Raw genomic sequence first — 13,219 nt, 5'->3', positions numbered from 1 at the left:
TTAATTGTGTCCAGTTTGTGCCTCCACCAAGGTAACTGATACTTGATCCATTCAGCATCACTAACCCACCTATATCATTTATCAAGTATTCAAGTTTGAAATAACGATTGGTTGGTATATGTTAGGTAACTTGTAAATTGATAAAGTATTCAAGTTTGAAATAAGAATTGGTTGCATACCTGGCTCCAAGAGCACGACCTTCAACGATTTTGTTAAGTTCTTTGACGGGGCCAATATTAGGAAACCTCGTCCAGACCCAGAACTGGATGAGTTGTACACAACCACCGATCTCCACGCGGGACGGTTTTGTTGCCAGACACATTTCCTTAAATAGATTGGCAAGTACCGCAGAACCCCAACTATAATTTCCAGCCTCCTTGAAATTCCCTAAAAGAGGAAGATATCTCAGAGGAACATGTGAGCCGCTATGGTCAGGTAAGAGGAAACCTCCAATCATGCGCATGATATATGCCCGTGCAAAACACGCCAACTGTTGGGGGTCGTTAACAAAGTCTCCCACATTATGAAAATTCTCATTTATCCACTTCATATGTAACGCACCGCCTTTAAAAGCCTTCGCCGGGGGTGTCTTTCCCAAATACTCCTGGACAACGTCGGGCCAATCACGAGCGGTGGGACCGGTGACAGCGTGACCATCAATTTTCAAGCCCAACTGTACTGCAACATCCTGAAGAGTTATGCTGCATTCTCCGAACGGCAGATGAAAAGTGTGAGTCTCAGGTCTCCACCTTTCTATAAACGCTGATATTAAGGTAAGGTCTGGATAAACATATGAGACTAGCGCACAATGGTAAAAACCTGCTGCTTCAAGGTGACCTCTGATTGGCTCGGGAACGCCGGATATGAGTCTCTGCGCTGTATACCGTGAATCACGTGCACGCCGGACTTTGAGAATTCTATCAGGTTTTTCATTCCAAACTTGGTCAGAAATGTGGGTTTGTTTGACAGTAAGATACAACAAATCAGTATTATGGGGACCAGGATTGATCACCAATTCATCTGCCATTGATAAGTATAAGAAGAGTGAAAAGATGAGTGGAAGAGTGGAAATTTCGAGTGTGAGAAATTGATAAGAGTTGGAAGAAAAAACTGATGTTCAGGGTCTGTTTTATAGGGGCTTCAAACCGCCATAAAATATGACACAGAAACCGCCCCAGTCAAAACGGAACCCTTGTCAGTCAATGTCTGATTGTTTACGCCTGGGACGACACGTATTCCCTGCAGTCAATGCGCCTCGATCCAAACGGAATCCTGACAGACCAATCAACGCCCTGTCGCTGCATCCCATCAAGTCAGATAAGCATAAATCCGAGACCATTGAGGCGGATTCAGGTAAAGACAAGGCTGACAGATTCTCCCTTGGGAAGGGAAGGAATCTCTGCGAAAGTGAGGCTGTCTGAATGTGTTGGATCCGTGTCATTTGAGGCGAATTCACTTTGGGATCCGTGTAGCATGGAGCGGATCCACCCTCTTTGCCACGCAAGCTCCAAGCTGTTAAGATTCACACCATTCCTGTAAATAGCAATTTTTCCCCCCTTTTTGGTAAATTTTTTTTTTGTTCGCATTATTCATATTTTTTTTTCACAACTTAGAAGGAAGGGTTTTCCGATGAATAAAAAAAACAACTTAGAAGGAAGGAAAATATTTGGTACACCATGAGGACGTAAGAAAATGAAAAGAAATGAGAGATAAATAGTGAATGTATATATGATATATTGTGATAAGAAGTATGAGATAAAGAGAAAAAAATATGTATTTAAGAGGTGTATGTACTTGTTTCGGGAGACATTTAAGACCGACTCTTACTAAGGATGATCGGTTCACGCTTATAGCTTAAGCTCCACAACCCTTGTAGACCAGAGCTAGAGGACTACTGATCCGGGAGACACTAAGACTGACCGCCCCCTGAGCCGGTCACATCCAACCTCCGATCGAGGACCTGAACCTGTCAATCTGTCCCAACCACACTGTGGGGCCTGGCGAGTTAAGTCATGAAAGCACCAATCGAAGATAAGATCCGGTTCACCTCAATTATCCTATTGCTGACCCTAATCTAGGACTAGCTGCATCGGCTAGGGGCGAGGCTTGATGCTTAGTCCAACTAACTAGGAACCCTTGGCTATCAGATCTCTACAAACAACATGAGCCCTAGAGGAATCCAACGACAGAAAGGCACATGAAGTCTAGTTACTCACGGCACCACCTAGGGCTACCTTGACCCCTCGGGCAGGGATATAAGACCATCTCAATGAGGGTTCCAGTCAGGTATTCACTAATCTTAACTTAGAGATTTCCCAAGAATGACTCATTTGTTAACTTAGGCATCGAAGTGCCCTTGTAGGGACCCCTCCCGGGCTAAACAACGGCGTTTGGATTCAACTTCTTCATCCAGCTAGCTCGAGACGTTACCCCCATCTCCTCAGCTCAGGCTTCCACCGTTCGCTCCTTGATCAACACCTCCCCGAGTGATTTAATCGGCTTCCCCCGATTAGTACTATAAGTAATCTATGTATCAGATTGGGTAAGCATGTATCAGAGAAATGAAATTTCTTTGGTGTTGTTAGTTAAGATAAATTTATGTCTAAGAGTTGTCGTGTGAGTCGGCTTAAAAATCACCGTAATAATATATTTAAAGTGATTTATCAATGGTTTTTTTTTTTTGAAATGAAATGATCAATGGTTTTAAAATTAAGAATATGTTTGTATCATATAATGCCACTAAGTATATTATTAGAAAATTAATGATACGGTTTTTAAAATGAGATTAATGGATATACACCGTCAGTGTAAAGAAGTTTTACACTGACGTCCAATCACATTATGCCACATAGGACTAAGTAGTTACAAATCTTTTTTATTTTAATTAGTAAATTAATAAATAGCTGATGTGGCGGAAATCAATTGTGGAAATCAATTTGGTGCATGTGTAAATTAGTAAATTATGTATTTCTCATTAGAAAATTAATGATATACTTAAAGTGATTTTATCAAAGGTTTTAAAAGAACGAACATATATGTTTTATCATTGATGTCTCATATCGGAATAGTGAGATCGATTGGAATATACCATGAATTATTCTATTTTGGAGGCAATAATAGTGATTATATACTTACTATTAATTAATTATACATAATAAGAGTTTAATATTGTGTGCGCCGGAGCATTGCTATTTCCAGGAATCCCGTACTACTGCAATTTAAAATTAGAGGGCCGTGTGCAAATCTGAGATTAATTAACAAGAACATTCCAAGAAAGCACGCATCAAAGCTGTTCCCTTGCAATTTGCATTCTTAATTGTTTATGCTAACTCCAATTTTATTCATTGTTAGAAGAAAATATATGTTTTTACAGTAATTTTAAACTTTACAGTAATACGAATTAATTTTTGAGGTTTACCTTAATAGCACTTTCTTAGAATAATCTTTAGTATTGTACAGCTTTAAAATTAAAGTTTTTATTTTTAGAAACATGGAGAAAACTGACCTTCCTGTGCATATGAGCATGTCTCTCATCCTAATAATCACATTCTTAAGCAGTCAGTATGCATATCAACATTACAGATAAATAAGTCCTGACATAGTGACATCCTTAGACTCTGTTATAATTGTGATGTAGCTCCTAAACATGGAGAATGTCCTTCTCCACAGCTTTGCCCAAAAGATATCACCCTCTCGAGTTGGGTAAGACGTTTTTTTATCAACTATTCAATGCAGCTGTATTTACCATGACTCGTACAAAAAAAATTTGTAGATAAAAAATATCCTATTGATCTACGCGTTTAATATGTAACACCTGACCAAATCAAAATTATAATGATATTGTTTTATTATTCTAATTTCTTTCAAAAGAATTATTCTAATTTTGCTACAATATAAATAAGTTTTTTGTAAATGCACGATAAAAATAAGATAAAATATAAAAATATAAAAAATTACTATATGATAAGATTGAATTGGATATCTGCATAATTTATTTTTGCATGATCTGTGTATGAGATAATTTTGATTAATTTATTTAATTTTTTAAATAAATAATTATTTTTACTTTACTAAAATAAATAAAATAATAAAAACTTTACATTTACTTCTCTAATAAACAACTTTTTTGTACAGATAATTAAGATAAGAAATTTAAAAAAAAAAAAAGATAAAATACAATGGTAAAATGGGGCAAACTGTTAGATTAGAAGTAAAAGATAACATTAAGAAACAAACAAATCAGCCAAATTCAGAGTGGACCCCGCACATGGCATCACTATGAAGTACTCACAACCAATGAAAACACGCCAAATCATCTTTAGAACCTGTCAATTCCCAATTTCAATTTTTTTATTTAAATCTATATATCAATCCCACACGATGCCGATGGTACTACGAAATTTCCTGTTATATGCTCCCTCTGATCCCTCACAAGTGTTGTTAAAACCCTTAATTAATCACCACTAACCACGCCACACAAACTCACACAACCACAAATTGTTACTACTAGCTTACTGGACAAGCACACCCTTCGATGCGTGTGTGCACTCGTTGAATACCACCTTTCCCTTACACTCACTCAACAAACGCCCCTTCCATTCATCGAACAACCAACAAATCTACATCACTAACTGCTTCATCTTCCTCGAAACTGCGAGCGAAGATTTTGCTACTTCATACTCTCACGTAACTGTTAATTAGGGTTTTCGATTTCCCGATTCATCGATCCAAACTCGAATCGATTATCGTTGAATTTCTGTTATTTCATGGATTGATTTTGAGAATTGACAAATTTGTTTTTATTCAACCGGATCTCAATGGGGAAAGGGGGCCAGGATTATGGGAGAAAGGAGAATCCGATTCCCGATGCTTCGGATCGAGAAACCTACAAGGCGTGGGCCAAGGAAGTGCGGGAATGCGAGGAGCACTTCAAGGTCAAGGTGAAATCAGGGTTGAGTACCGAGGAGTTTGAGAATCGGCGCAAGATCCATGGATTCAACGAGTTGGAGAAGCACGAGGGGCAATCTATTTGGAGTTTGATTCTGGATCAGTTTAATGATACTCTCGTTCGGATTCTGCTTGGTGCGGCGATTATCTCGTTTGTTCTCGCGTGGTATGATGGCGACGAAGGCGGCGAGATGGAGATTACGGCTTTCGTGGAGCCGTTGGTGATTTTCCTGATTTTGATTGTGAATGCTATTGTTGGGGTTTGGCAGGAGAGTAATGCAGAGAAGGCGCTCGAGGCTTTGAAGGAGATTCAATCGGAGCAGGCCTCGGTGATTCGAGATGGGGTGAAGGTTCTGAGCATTCCGGCCAAGGATCTTGTTCCGGGCGATGTTGTGGAGCTTAAGGTTGGGGATAAGGTGCCTGCGGATATGCGTGTGGTGGAGTTGATTAGCTCGACGTTGCGGTTGGAGCAGGGGTCCTTGACTGGGGAGAGTGAAGCTGTGAATAAAACTAACAAGCCTGTGGCCGCGGATTCCGATATTCAAGGGAAGAGGTGTATGGTTTTCGCGGGGACGACTGTTGTTAACGGGAATTGCATCTGCTTGGTGACTCAGACTGGCATGGGTACTGAGATTGGGAAGGTGCATATGCAGATACACGAGGCGTCGCAGAGTGAGGACGATACCCCCTTGAAGAAGAAGCTCAATGAGTTTGGGGAGAAGCTAACCATGATTATTGGATTGATTTGTATTTTGGTTTGGCTCATCAACGTTAAGTACTTCTTGACATGGGAGATCGTGGATGGGTGGCCGAGGAACTTCAAGTTTTCATTCGAGAAGTGCACGTATTACTTTGAGATTGCGGTGGCATTGGCTGTGGCTGCTATTCCAGAGGGTTTACCTGCAGTTATCACTACTTGCCTCGCCTTGGGGACTCGCAAGATGGCCCAGAAGAATGCCCTGGTTCGGAAGCTACCCAGCGTGGAAACTCTAGGTTGCACAACTGTGATTTGTTCTGATAAGACTGGGACATTGACCACGAACCAGATGGCTGTGTCGAAACTAGTAGCTATTGGCCCTAATGTGGACACGCTGCGAGCCTTCAAGGTGGAAGGAACTACATACAGTCCAGCTGATGGTAAAATAGATAACTGGCCAACGGGTAAATTGGATGCTAATCTTCAGACATTAGCGAAAATAGCCGCTATCTGCAATGATGCTGGAGTGTCACAGTCAGAGCATAAGTTTGTTGCCCATGGAATGCCTACTGAAGCAGCATTGAAGGTAAAATCTCTCTAAGTTCCTTGGCATATTTCTGATTAATTCTATGCAGCTTATCTCTGCATGACTCAACCGCCCGAGTAATTACCTTTGAGAATTGAGTGCTAGCCTAGCTGTATCAAATTCGCACTTTTTTTTAATTATCTTGGCTTTCAGTCTAATATGTCCTTTTTAACTTTCAATTAATCTGGTTAAGGTGTTCACCATTTGATTTTCACACTCTCCCTTGTCATTCTAGGTTTTGGTAGAGAAGATGGGCTTACCCAGTGATGCACGATCAGCAACCAAAAATACCTTACTACGTAAGTTATATCTTTTCGTCAATAATCAATTATCGCAACATAGCAAAACAAGTGGTTTAAAAAAATCTTTTGAACATACTTGGACTGCTTTCAAAAAAGTTTCTTGAAGTTAGTTGTTTACTTGTTTATAGTTGTAAAGCAAGATTGTTATACTTCAGTTAAAGGCTTAAAGCAATTTTGTTTAATGTTTTGTTTAGTTAAAGGTTCCTAATACTGATTGTTACTAACTGCCTGTTGGCTTTTGTTTTGTTCTGTTTTGTTTGTTTTTGTTTGTTCTGAGGTAATAGATTTTGAACTTTGACAGAAAGAGCCAGTATTTGAGGATTGACAACAAGTGTGGTTGCATTGTAATTTGAGTTGGTATTAAAATAGATTCAATATATGGAACTAACCTTTTTTCAACTTTTAATTTAGGTTGTTGTGATTGGTGGAATGAACAAGACCGGCGGATTGCTACTCTCGAGTTTGACCGTGATAGGAAGTCAATGGGTGTTATAGCGAACTCTGGTTTAGGAAAAAATTCGCTTCTGGTTAAGGTATTATATCTTTCTGGTTATGACAGTTTTATTTCCTAATATGCACTTATTTTTTAATCACAGAAAATCTTCTGCTCATTTTTATTTGAGTAAGGTTTTCTTCTACTGAAATAATGTAATCCATTTGGAAAGTAAAGAAAACAGTCACTGATGGTTTCACCATTTATGAATAGATTGTATATTTAACCAATAAATAGCATCCTAACTTCCCAAAACATACCTGACATGTTTTTGGGGAGTAGTAAAAAGAATGAAAATTATGTTTTATGGTGATACCAGTTCTGCACAACAAAGTACTTTTCAGTATTTGATTGATATGTTTCAAATTGAATTCCGTTACACGGGATGTCTATGACCAGCACATTCTTCTTCTCCTTCACCTTCTCATTTTGCCTCTATTACCATATTCTTAGTACATTTTTCTTTCCACAGTCTAAACATGATTCAATATGCTTTTGTTCTCTGACTTCTCTCCATTTCCTGTTTCCTTTTACTAGACTGCTGATTAATATTTTTAACTGACATTTGACCCTGCATTTAATAGGGTGCTGTAGAAAATGTACTGGAAAGAAGCTCGAAAATCCAGTTGCGTGATGGTTCTATTGTTAAACTGGACAACAATGCTAGGAACCTTGTATTACAAGCTCTTCATGAAATGTCCACTAGTGCATTGCGCTGTTTGGGATTTGCGTACAAGGATGAGATCCCCAAGTTTGAAGACTACGATGGTAGTGACGATCATCCAGCCCACCAGCTTTTGCTTAATCCTTCCAACTATTCATCAATTGAAAGTGACCTTATTTTTGTTGGACTGGTTGGGTTGAGGGTAAGTTTTTCATTTTCCATTTTTTACTTTCTTATTCTCGTCATATCTGTTTGTTGTGGTAAATTTGTAAAATTGAATGTTGAATTGTGCTCAGGATCCTCCTAGGGGGGAGGTATACAATGCAATTGAAGACTGCAGAGCAGCTGGAATTCGCGTTATGGTTATAACTGGAGACAACAAGAACACTGCTGAAGCTATATGCCGTGAAATAGGTGTATTTTCACCCAATGAAGACATTAGTTCGAAAAGTTTAACTGGTAAAGATTTTATGGAGCTGCGTGATAAAAAGGCCCATCTGAAACAGGATGGTGGGCTTTTGTTTTCGAGGGCTGAACCTAAACACAAGCAAGAAATTGTGAGGCTGCTCAAAGAGGAAGGGGAGGTGGTGGCTATGACTGGGGATGGTGTTAATGATGCACCTGCCTTGAAGCTTGCAGACATTGGTATTGCAATGGGCATTGCAGGGACAGAGGTATTTTATTTTCGCTATAATCATGGGGTATCTGGTACAACAAATAAGTGAATGTTAGTAATTGGTGTGGGCTTTCTAATTGGAGATGTTAATCTTGAAAATCTATAGGTTGAGTTTGGTGTGGTGGTTTGATGAAAATCTGATATGTTAGACATGCTCTGACTGACTGATGACTGAAATAAGTAATATTGTTCTTTTCTATGTGGCAACTCATTTTTTTGTTTTTATGCTTAATCCAATCTAGGTGGCCAAGGAAGCTTCTGATATGGTGTTGGCAGATGATAATTTTAGTACAATTGTTGCTGCTGTTGGTGAAGGTAGATCTATCTACAACAATATGAAGGCTTTTATCAGGTGAGTCCATTCATCTTTATATTTCTTATTTAACGACTGGTTATCCACATAAACCAATGCTGTGAGTAAAGTATGATTTGCTATATCACTTACATTCGATTCCAGTCTTTGTTTAGTTTATAGTTAAAACATATAAGAATAGAAAAATTGCAATTTGCATTTACTTCCTTTCTACTCTCTTCTTTACTATGTGTATGCTGGCTGTAGTTATCTATTCAGAAATAAGGAGGGCACCACATATTCACCCACTCAGATATGAACTTGGAATTTTGTGCTAGGAGTAATAAGCAAAAAATGAAAGGAGAATTATGGAATATAAGATAGAAGTGTGAGTCGTGATTAATCTGGTACTCTGTTTTAGTTGGATTTTGTAGTATTGTACATCGATTTTGGTTTTTAAAAACTGGGATATTGTGGTGGAACTGGGAACAAAGCACTAATGTACAAGTTACAAAGAGAATTTCCTGTCGTAATCTTCTTTCTGAAATCCCAAAGTGCACAATAGAATTGTCTATCATTGTGCAGCACTTAAAATCTGGAGGGCACTGCATGGCTTCCCATACACATGTTAAAATTTGTAATTGATACCTAGTTATCTCTATATGCTGCTATTTAAAGAACCTTCTCTATTCTCTAATAATCATAGTTATACTTAATAATCTCTCATGCATGAAAATTTTTCGCAGGTACATGATATCCTCCAATATTGGGGAGGTTGCTTCTATATTTCTAACTGCTGCACTAGGTATTCCAGAAGGGTTGATACCTGTCCAGCTTCTGTGGGTCAATCTTGTCACTGATGGACCCCCTGCAACAGCTTTAGGATTTAATCCCCCAGATAAGGATATAATGAAGAAGCCTCCTCGTCGCAGTGATGACTCACTAATTGATCTGTGGATTTTATTCCGCTATATGGTAATTTGCCGTTTTTATCCTTCCTTTCTGTTACACTATTGCTGGGCTATAGTTTCAAATACTAATAACATATTACTTATCTCTGATATCTCCCTGTTGTTACACTTTGCAGGTTATTGGGATCTATGTGGGATTAGCTACCGTTGGTGTCTTCATCATATGGTATACACATGGTTCCTTCTTGGGTATTGACCTTAGTGGAGATGGGCATACTCTTGTCACTTACAATCAACTTGCCAACTGGGGTCAATGCTCCTCATGGACGAACTTCACTGCTTCTCCCTTCACAGCTGGTGCTAGAGTTCTCTCTTTTGATGCTGACCCCTGTGACTACTTCCAGACTGGTAAAGTGAAAGCTATGACACTGTCCCTCTCTGTGTTGGTAGCCATTGAAATGTTCAATTCTCTCAATGCCCTGTCTGAAGATGGAAGCCTTTTGACAATGCCCCCATGGGTCAACCCTTGGCTGCTTTTGGCAATGTCCGTGTCATTTGGTCTGCACTTTTTGATCTTGTACGTGCCATTCTTAGCCCAAGTATTCGGCATCGTGCCCCTGAGCTTCAACGAGTGGCTTTTGGTTTTGGTTGTTGCGTTGCCCGTCATTCTTATTGACGAGATTCTGAAATTCGTGGGGAGGTGTACAAGTGGATCTCAAGCAAGAAGATCAAAACAAAAATCAGAGTAGACAAGATAAGATAGTCTTTAGAGTAGTTGCTCAATCCTTCAGAAGTTTGAAAGTTATCATGGAGACTGAAGAGGTGGACTCAACTCCAATTAATTTTATGTTAGAACTATTTTTAGGCCTCCCTGTAGTCTTCATCCCATTTTAATAGTGAGGGATGGCTGGGCTTGCATTGGGTGCACTATATATTGCTTCTTTTAATATTTTATTATCCTTTTTTCCTTGTTCTTTGAACTGTTTCAAGATTTTCTAACAAAGGAAAAACCTTTGGTTTCTTTTCACATTAGTTTTCTTGAAAAAATACATAACTTCTAGTTGCTTGTTTGTTTGGGTCATTTACTGAGGCAAAGGTAGTGCTAATTGTTGCTTGTCCAGTGGAGTCTGTCTTTTGTTTCAACGATACATGATGTTAACCCCAAGTTGAACAACTCATAAAAGATATAAATCAAACATCTCTTGCGTTTTAAGCATGCAAATCCCCCCCCCCCCCCCCCATCTTTGGTAGCAAGTGTGACAATGGAAAAATGTATGGCTGACATATCTAATCTAGAAGCCTTGATTCTTTGAATTTTGAGTACACAAACAAATTCTGAGTTAGGGTACCTGTCCACAAATTTGGTTAAAGGATACATTGAAATTTGAAATTGTAAAGGAACTAAGCAAACATATAAACTTTAGTGGCTTACAAAATGAGATTTGAGCACCAAGGCCAGAAATAATTGAAGCCAAAATGTTCTTCTCAAAGTATAAAGGAAATGAGAGGTGCTATGCTAGTGAGCATTGTGATACCCTGATAATTTAAAGGGTTGGAGAAGCTACAAGTTTTAGTATTATATGATGGTAGATTTTGCAAACAGACTTTTCCCACCAACTATCACCAAAGCAAAATAATAATCATAGTCTAAAGAAAATAAAATTTTGAACTGATTATTTGGCCAGTTCAACTACCTATCCGGTTTAAATCTACATTATTCTTTTTTTAGGGGAATACAATATTACTCCATACAATTTAAACTCTTATTATTTTAAGTTTTTTTTTTTTCAAGTCACATGTTCTTGAACACGATTTGCTTCTAATAATAATATTGTTGAGCACTGCCAATTACAATCAGGCATAAGGAATCGCATTCTCCTGGGTAGAAATCACTATGAAAGTGCACAAGTGCACATCAGTTTCCCTTTTTTTCCTAGTAGATGAACTCCCTATCTGTTACAAAAATAATTTTCTAGGGAGATTAGGACAGGAAACTAATTATATTAAATTTTGAAAAGAAAATGATGACATATTGTTAGTTCGATCCATCATGACCTTGTGCTTCATGCTAATCTTTTTGACTCGTGTTATTTATAATTTATTTTTATAGAATCCCTTTTGCTCATTTTGGACCTAGCTAGATTAACCTTTTACGATATGTAAGAGTCCAAATAAAATATTAGGGGTTATTATTGGGCAAGACAATTAACATATCTTAGCATTGATCAATCTTACACGCAGTCGCAAGTAGTTATCTACTAGAAATTAAACCCGTGCGTTGCACGAGTTTGTTTTTAAGTTATGTGTCTATTATTTGTAAAAATAATTTATGTAATATGAAATATTATTGAATAGTAGATAGTTAAGAATATGATAAATATATGTAATGTAATTACATTAATAAAGCTCAGTAAAAAATTTATTGTACATTAATTTTTTAGTATATTTTTCTTTGGTATAAATATTTGGTACTGGTCACCCTTTGCATATACCTACAAATTCGAGATTTAGTCATAATTAAGACTTTTCATCCCTCCTTCAGAGTGTATTGTGTGGGGATCGAAGCACATATTTTATATTTTATGTTTCTTTAATAAAAATTATTTTCAATTTATTTGTTAATTATATGTTTAAATAGTAATGCACTCTCAATATTATGTAAAACGATGAAAATATATAATTAGAGCTGAATAATTTAGTCTGTGTTTGTGTAAAGTCATCTATAAAAGTAAAACGACTTTTATAAAGTTGTATTTATCTCTTGCTTTCATGTTTTGGCCATGAAAGTAGTGTTTTCAGTTGAAACTTTATGAGAAGTGTGCTAATGAAAGTTTAATGTCGAAACATATTCTTAGTGACACATATAAAAGTTATATTATTTATTGCATAATGAATATTTAATTAGTTAATATGCAGTTTGTAAGAGCATATATTTTTTTAACTTATTTATGAATTAAGATAATAATTTATCTTATTCGATAAATTTTTATAGTTTTAAAGAAAGTAAAAAATTATAAAACCTCATAAGACAATTTTGCAAACACAAATCGTTCAATCTAATGAATGTCTATTACAATGGTTAAAATTAAATCTTTGGATCCCTGAGATTTCGTCCTTAAGGAATGCACCTTATGATAGACCTTTAGCTTTCACTACACTTGATAGAACTTGATTCCCTCAGTAGAGGATACATGTGGTTAACATAAATAAATTATAAGGACTTAGTTAAAAAAAATCTTAAACTCGTGTACCATAATAATGTGCAAAAGTGATGAAAGTTGGTTAAGAATAATTGTTATTTTTTATCCATGAAGAAATATTGTAGCTATATCAATTATAATTTCATTTAGGAAGTTTATTAAATACTTCATTGTATACTACATTTTTAGTCTATTGTAGATGAGTGCAACAACTATAAACCTCATAGGAGGTTATGAACCCATATGAAATATTATTAGAAAACATATTTGAAATCAAAATTATAAAATTAAACTATTTTGACAAATAAATTTAATTTAATTATTCTATTATTTTTTATAACTAACATGACATGCATAACATATATATTTAATATATATCTCCTAATTTAAACTTAGTTTTAAATATATTTAATTTATTTATCATCATATATATAGTTAAATAGAAATATTA

The 13,219-nt window shown here is 36.8% G+C and overlaps 1 protein-coding gene across 1 annotated transcript; it reads left to right on the top strand.

The window, feature by feature from the left end:
* Nucleotides 1–4,455: 4,455 nt before the first annotated feature.
* On the top strand, nt 4,456–10,595 carry LOC130730411 (calcium-transporting ATPase 4, endoplasmic reticulum-type-like). Its single transcript, XM_057582421.1, has 8 exons — nt 4,456–6,230; nt 6,466–6,529; nt 6,944–7,065; nt 7,610–7,891; nt 7,986–8,363; nt 8,608–8,717; nt 9,404–9,632; nt 9,745–10,595. Exons 1-8 carry the CDS (start codon nt 4,818–4,820, stop codon nt 10,315–10,317), a joined length of 3,171 nt encoding a protein of 1,056 aa, XP_057438404.1. The 5' UTR covers nt 4,456–4,817; the 3' UTR covers nt 10,318–10,595.
* The last annotated feature ends 2,624 nt before the right edge of the window (nt 10,596–13,219 follow it).

Source organism: Lotus japonicus, chromosome 1 (assembly GCF_012489685.1).
Source record: "Lotus japonicus ecotype B-129 chromosome 1, LjGifu_v1.2".
Classification (NCBI taxonomy): domain Eukaryota; kingdom Viridiplantae; phylum Streptophyta; class Magnoliopsida; order Fabales; family Fabaceae; genus Lotus; species Lotus japonicus.
This window is presented reverse-complemented; position numbering and strand designations above follow the sequence as displayed.

What these genes read in the sequence shown, in the direction of transcription:
- LOC130730411 (XM_057582421.1), top strand. Translation starts at nt 4,818, where the DNA reads ATGGGGAAAGGGGGCCAGGATTATGGGAGAAAGGAGAATCCGATTCCC. An exon ending in CTACTGAAGCAGCATTGAAG is followed by an intron (nt 6,231 to 6,465) that starts GTAAAATCTCTC and finishes TTGTCATTCTAG; the next exon opens with GTTTTGGTAGAGAAGATGGG. An exon ending in AATATGAAGGCTTTTATCAG is followed by an intron (nt 8,718 to 9,403) that starts GTGAGTCCATTC and finishes AATTTTTCGCAG; the next exon opens with GTACATGATATCCTCCAATA.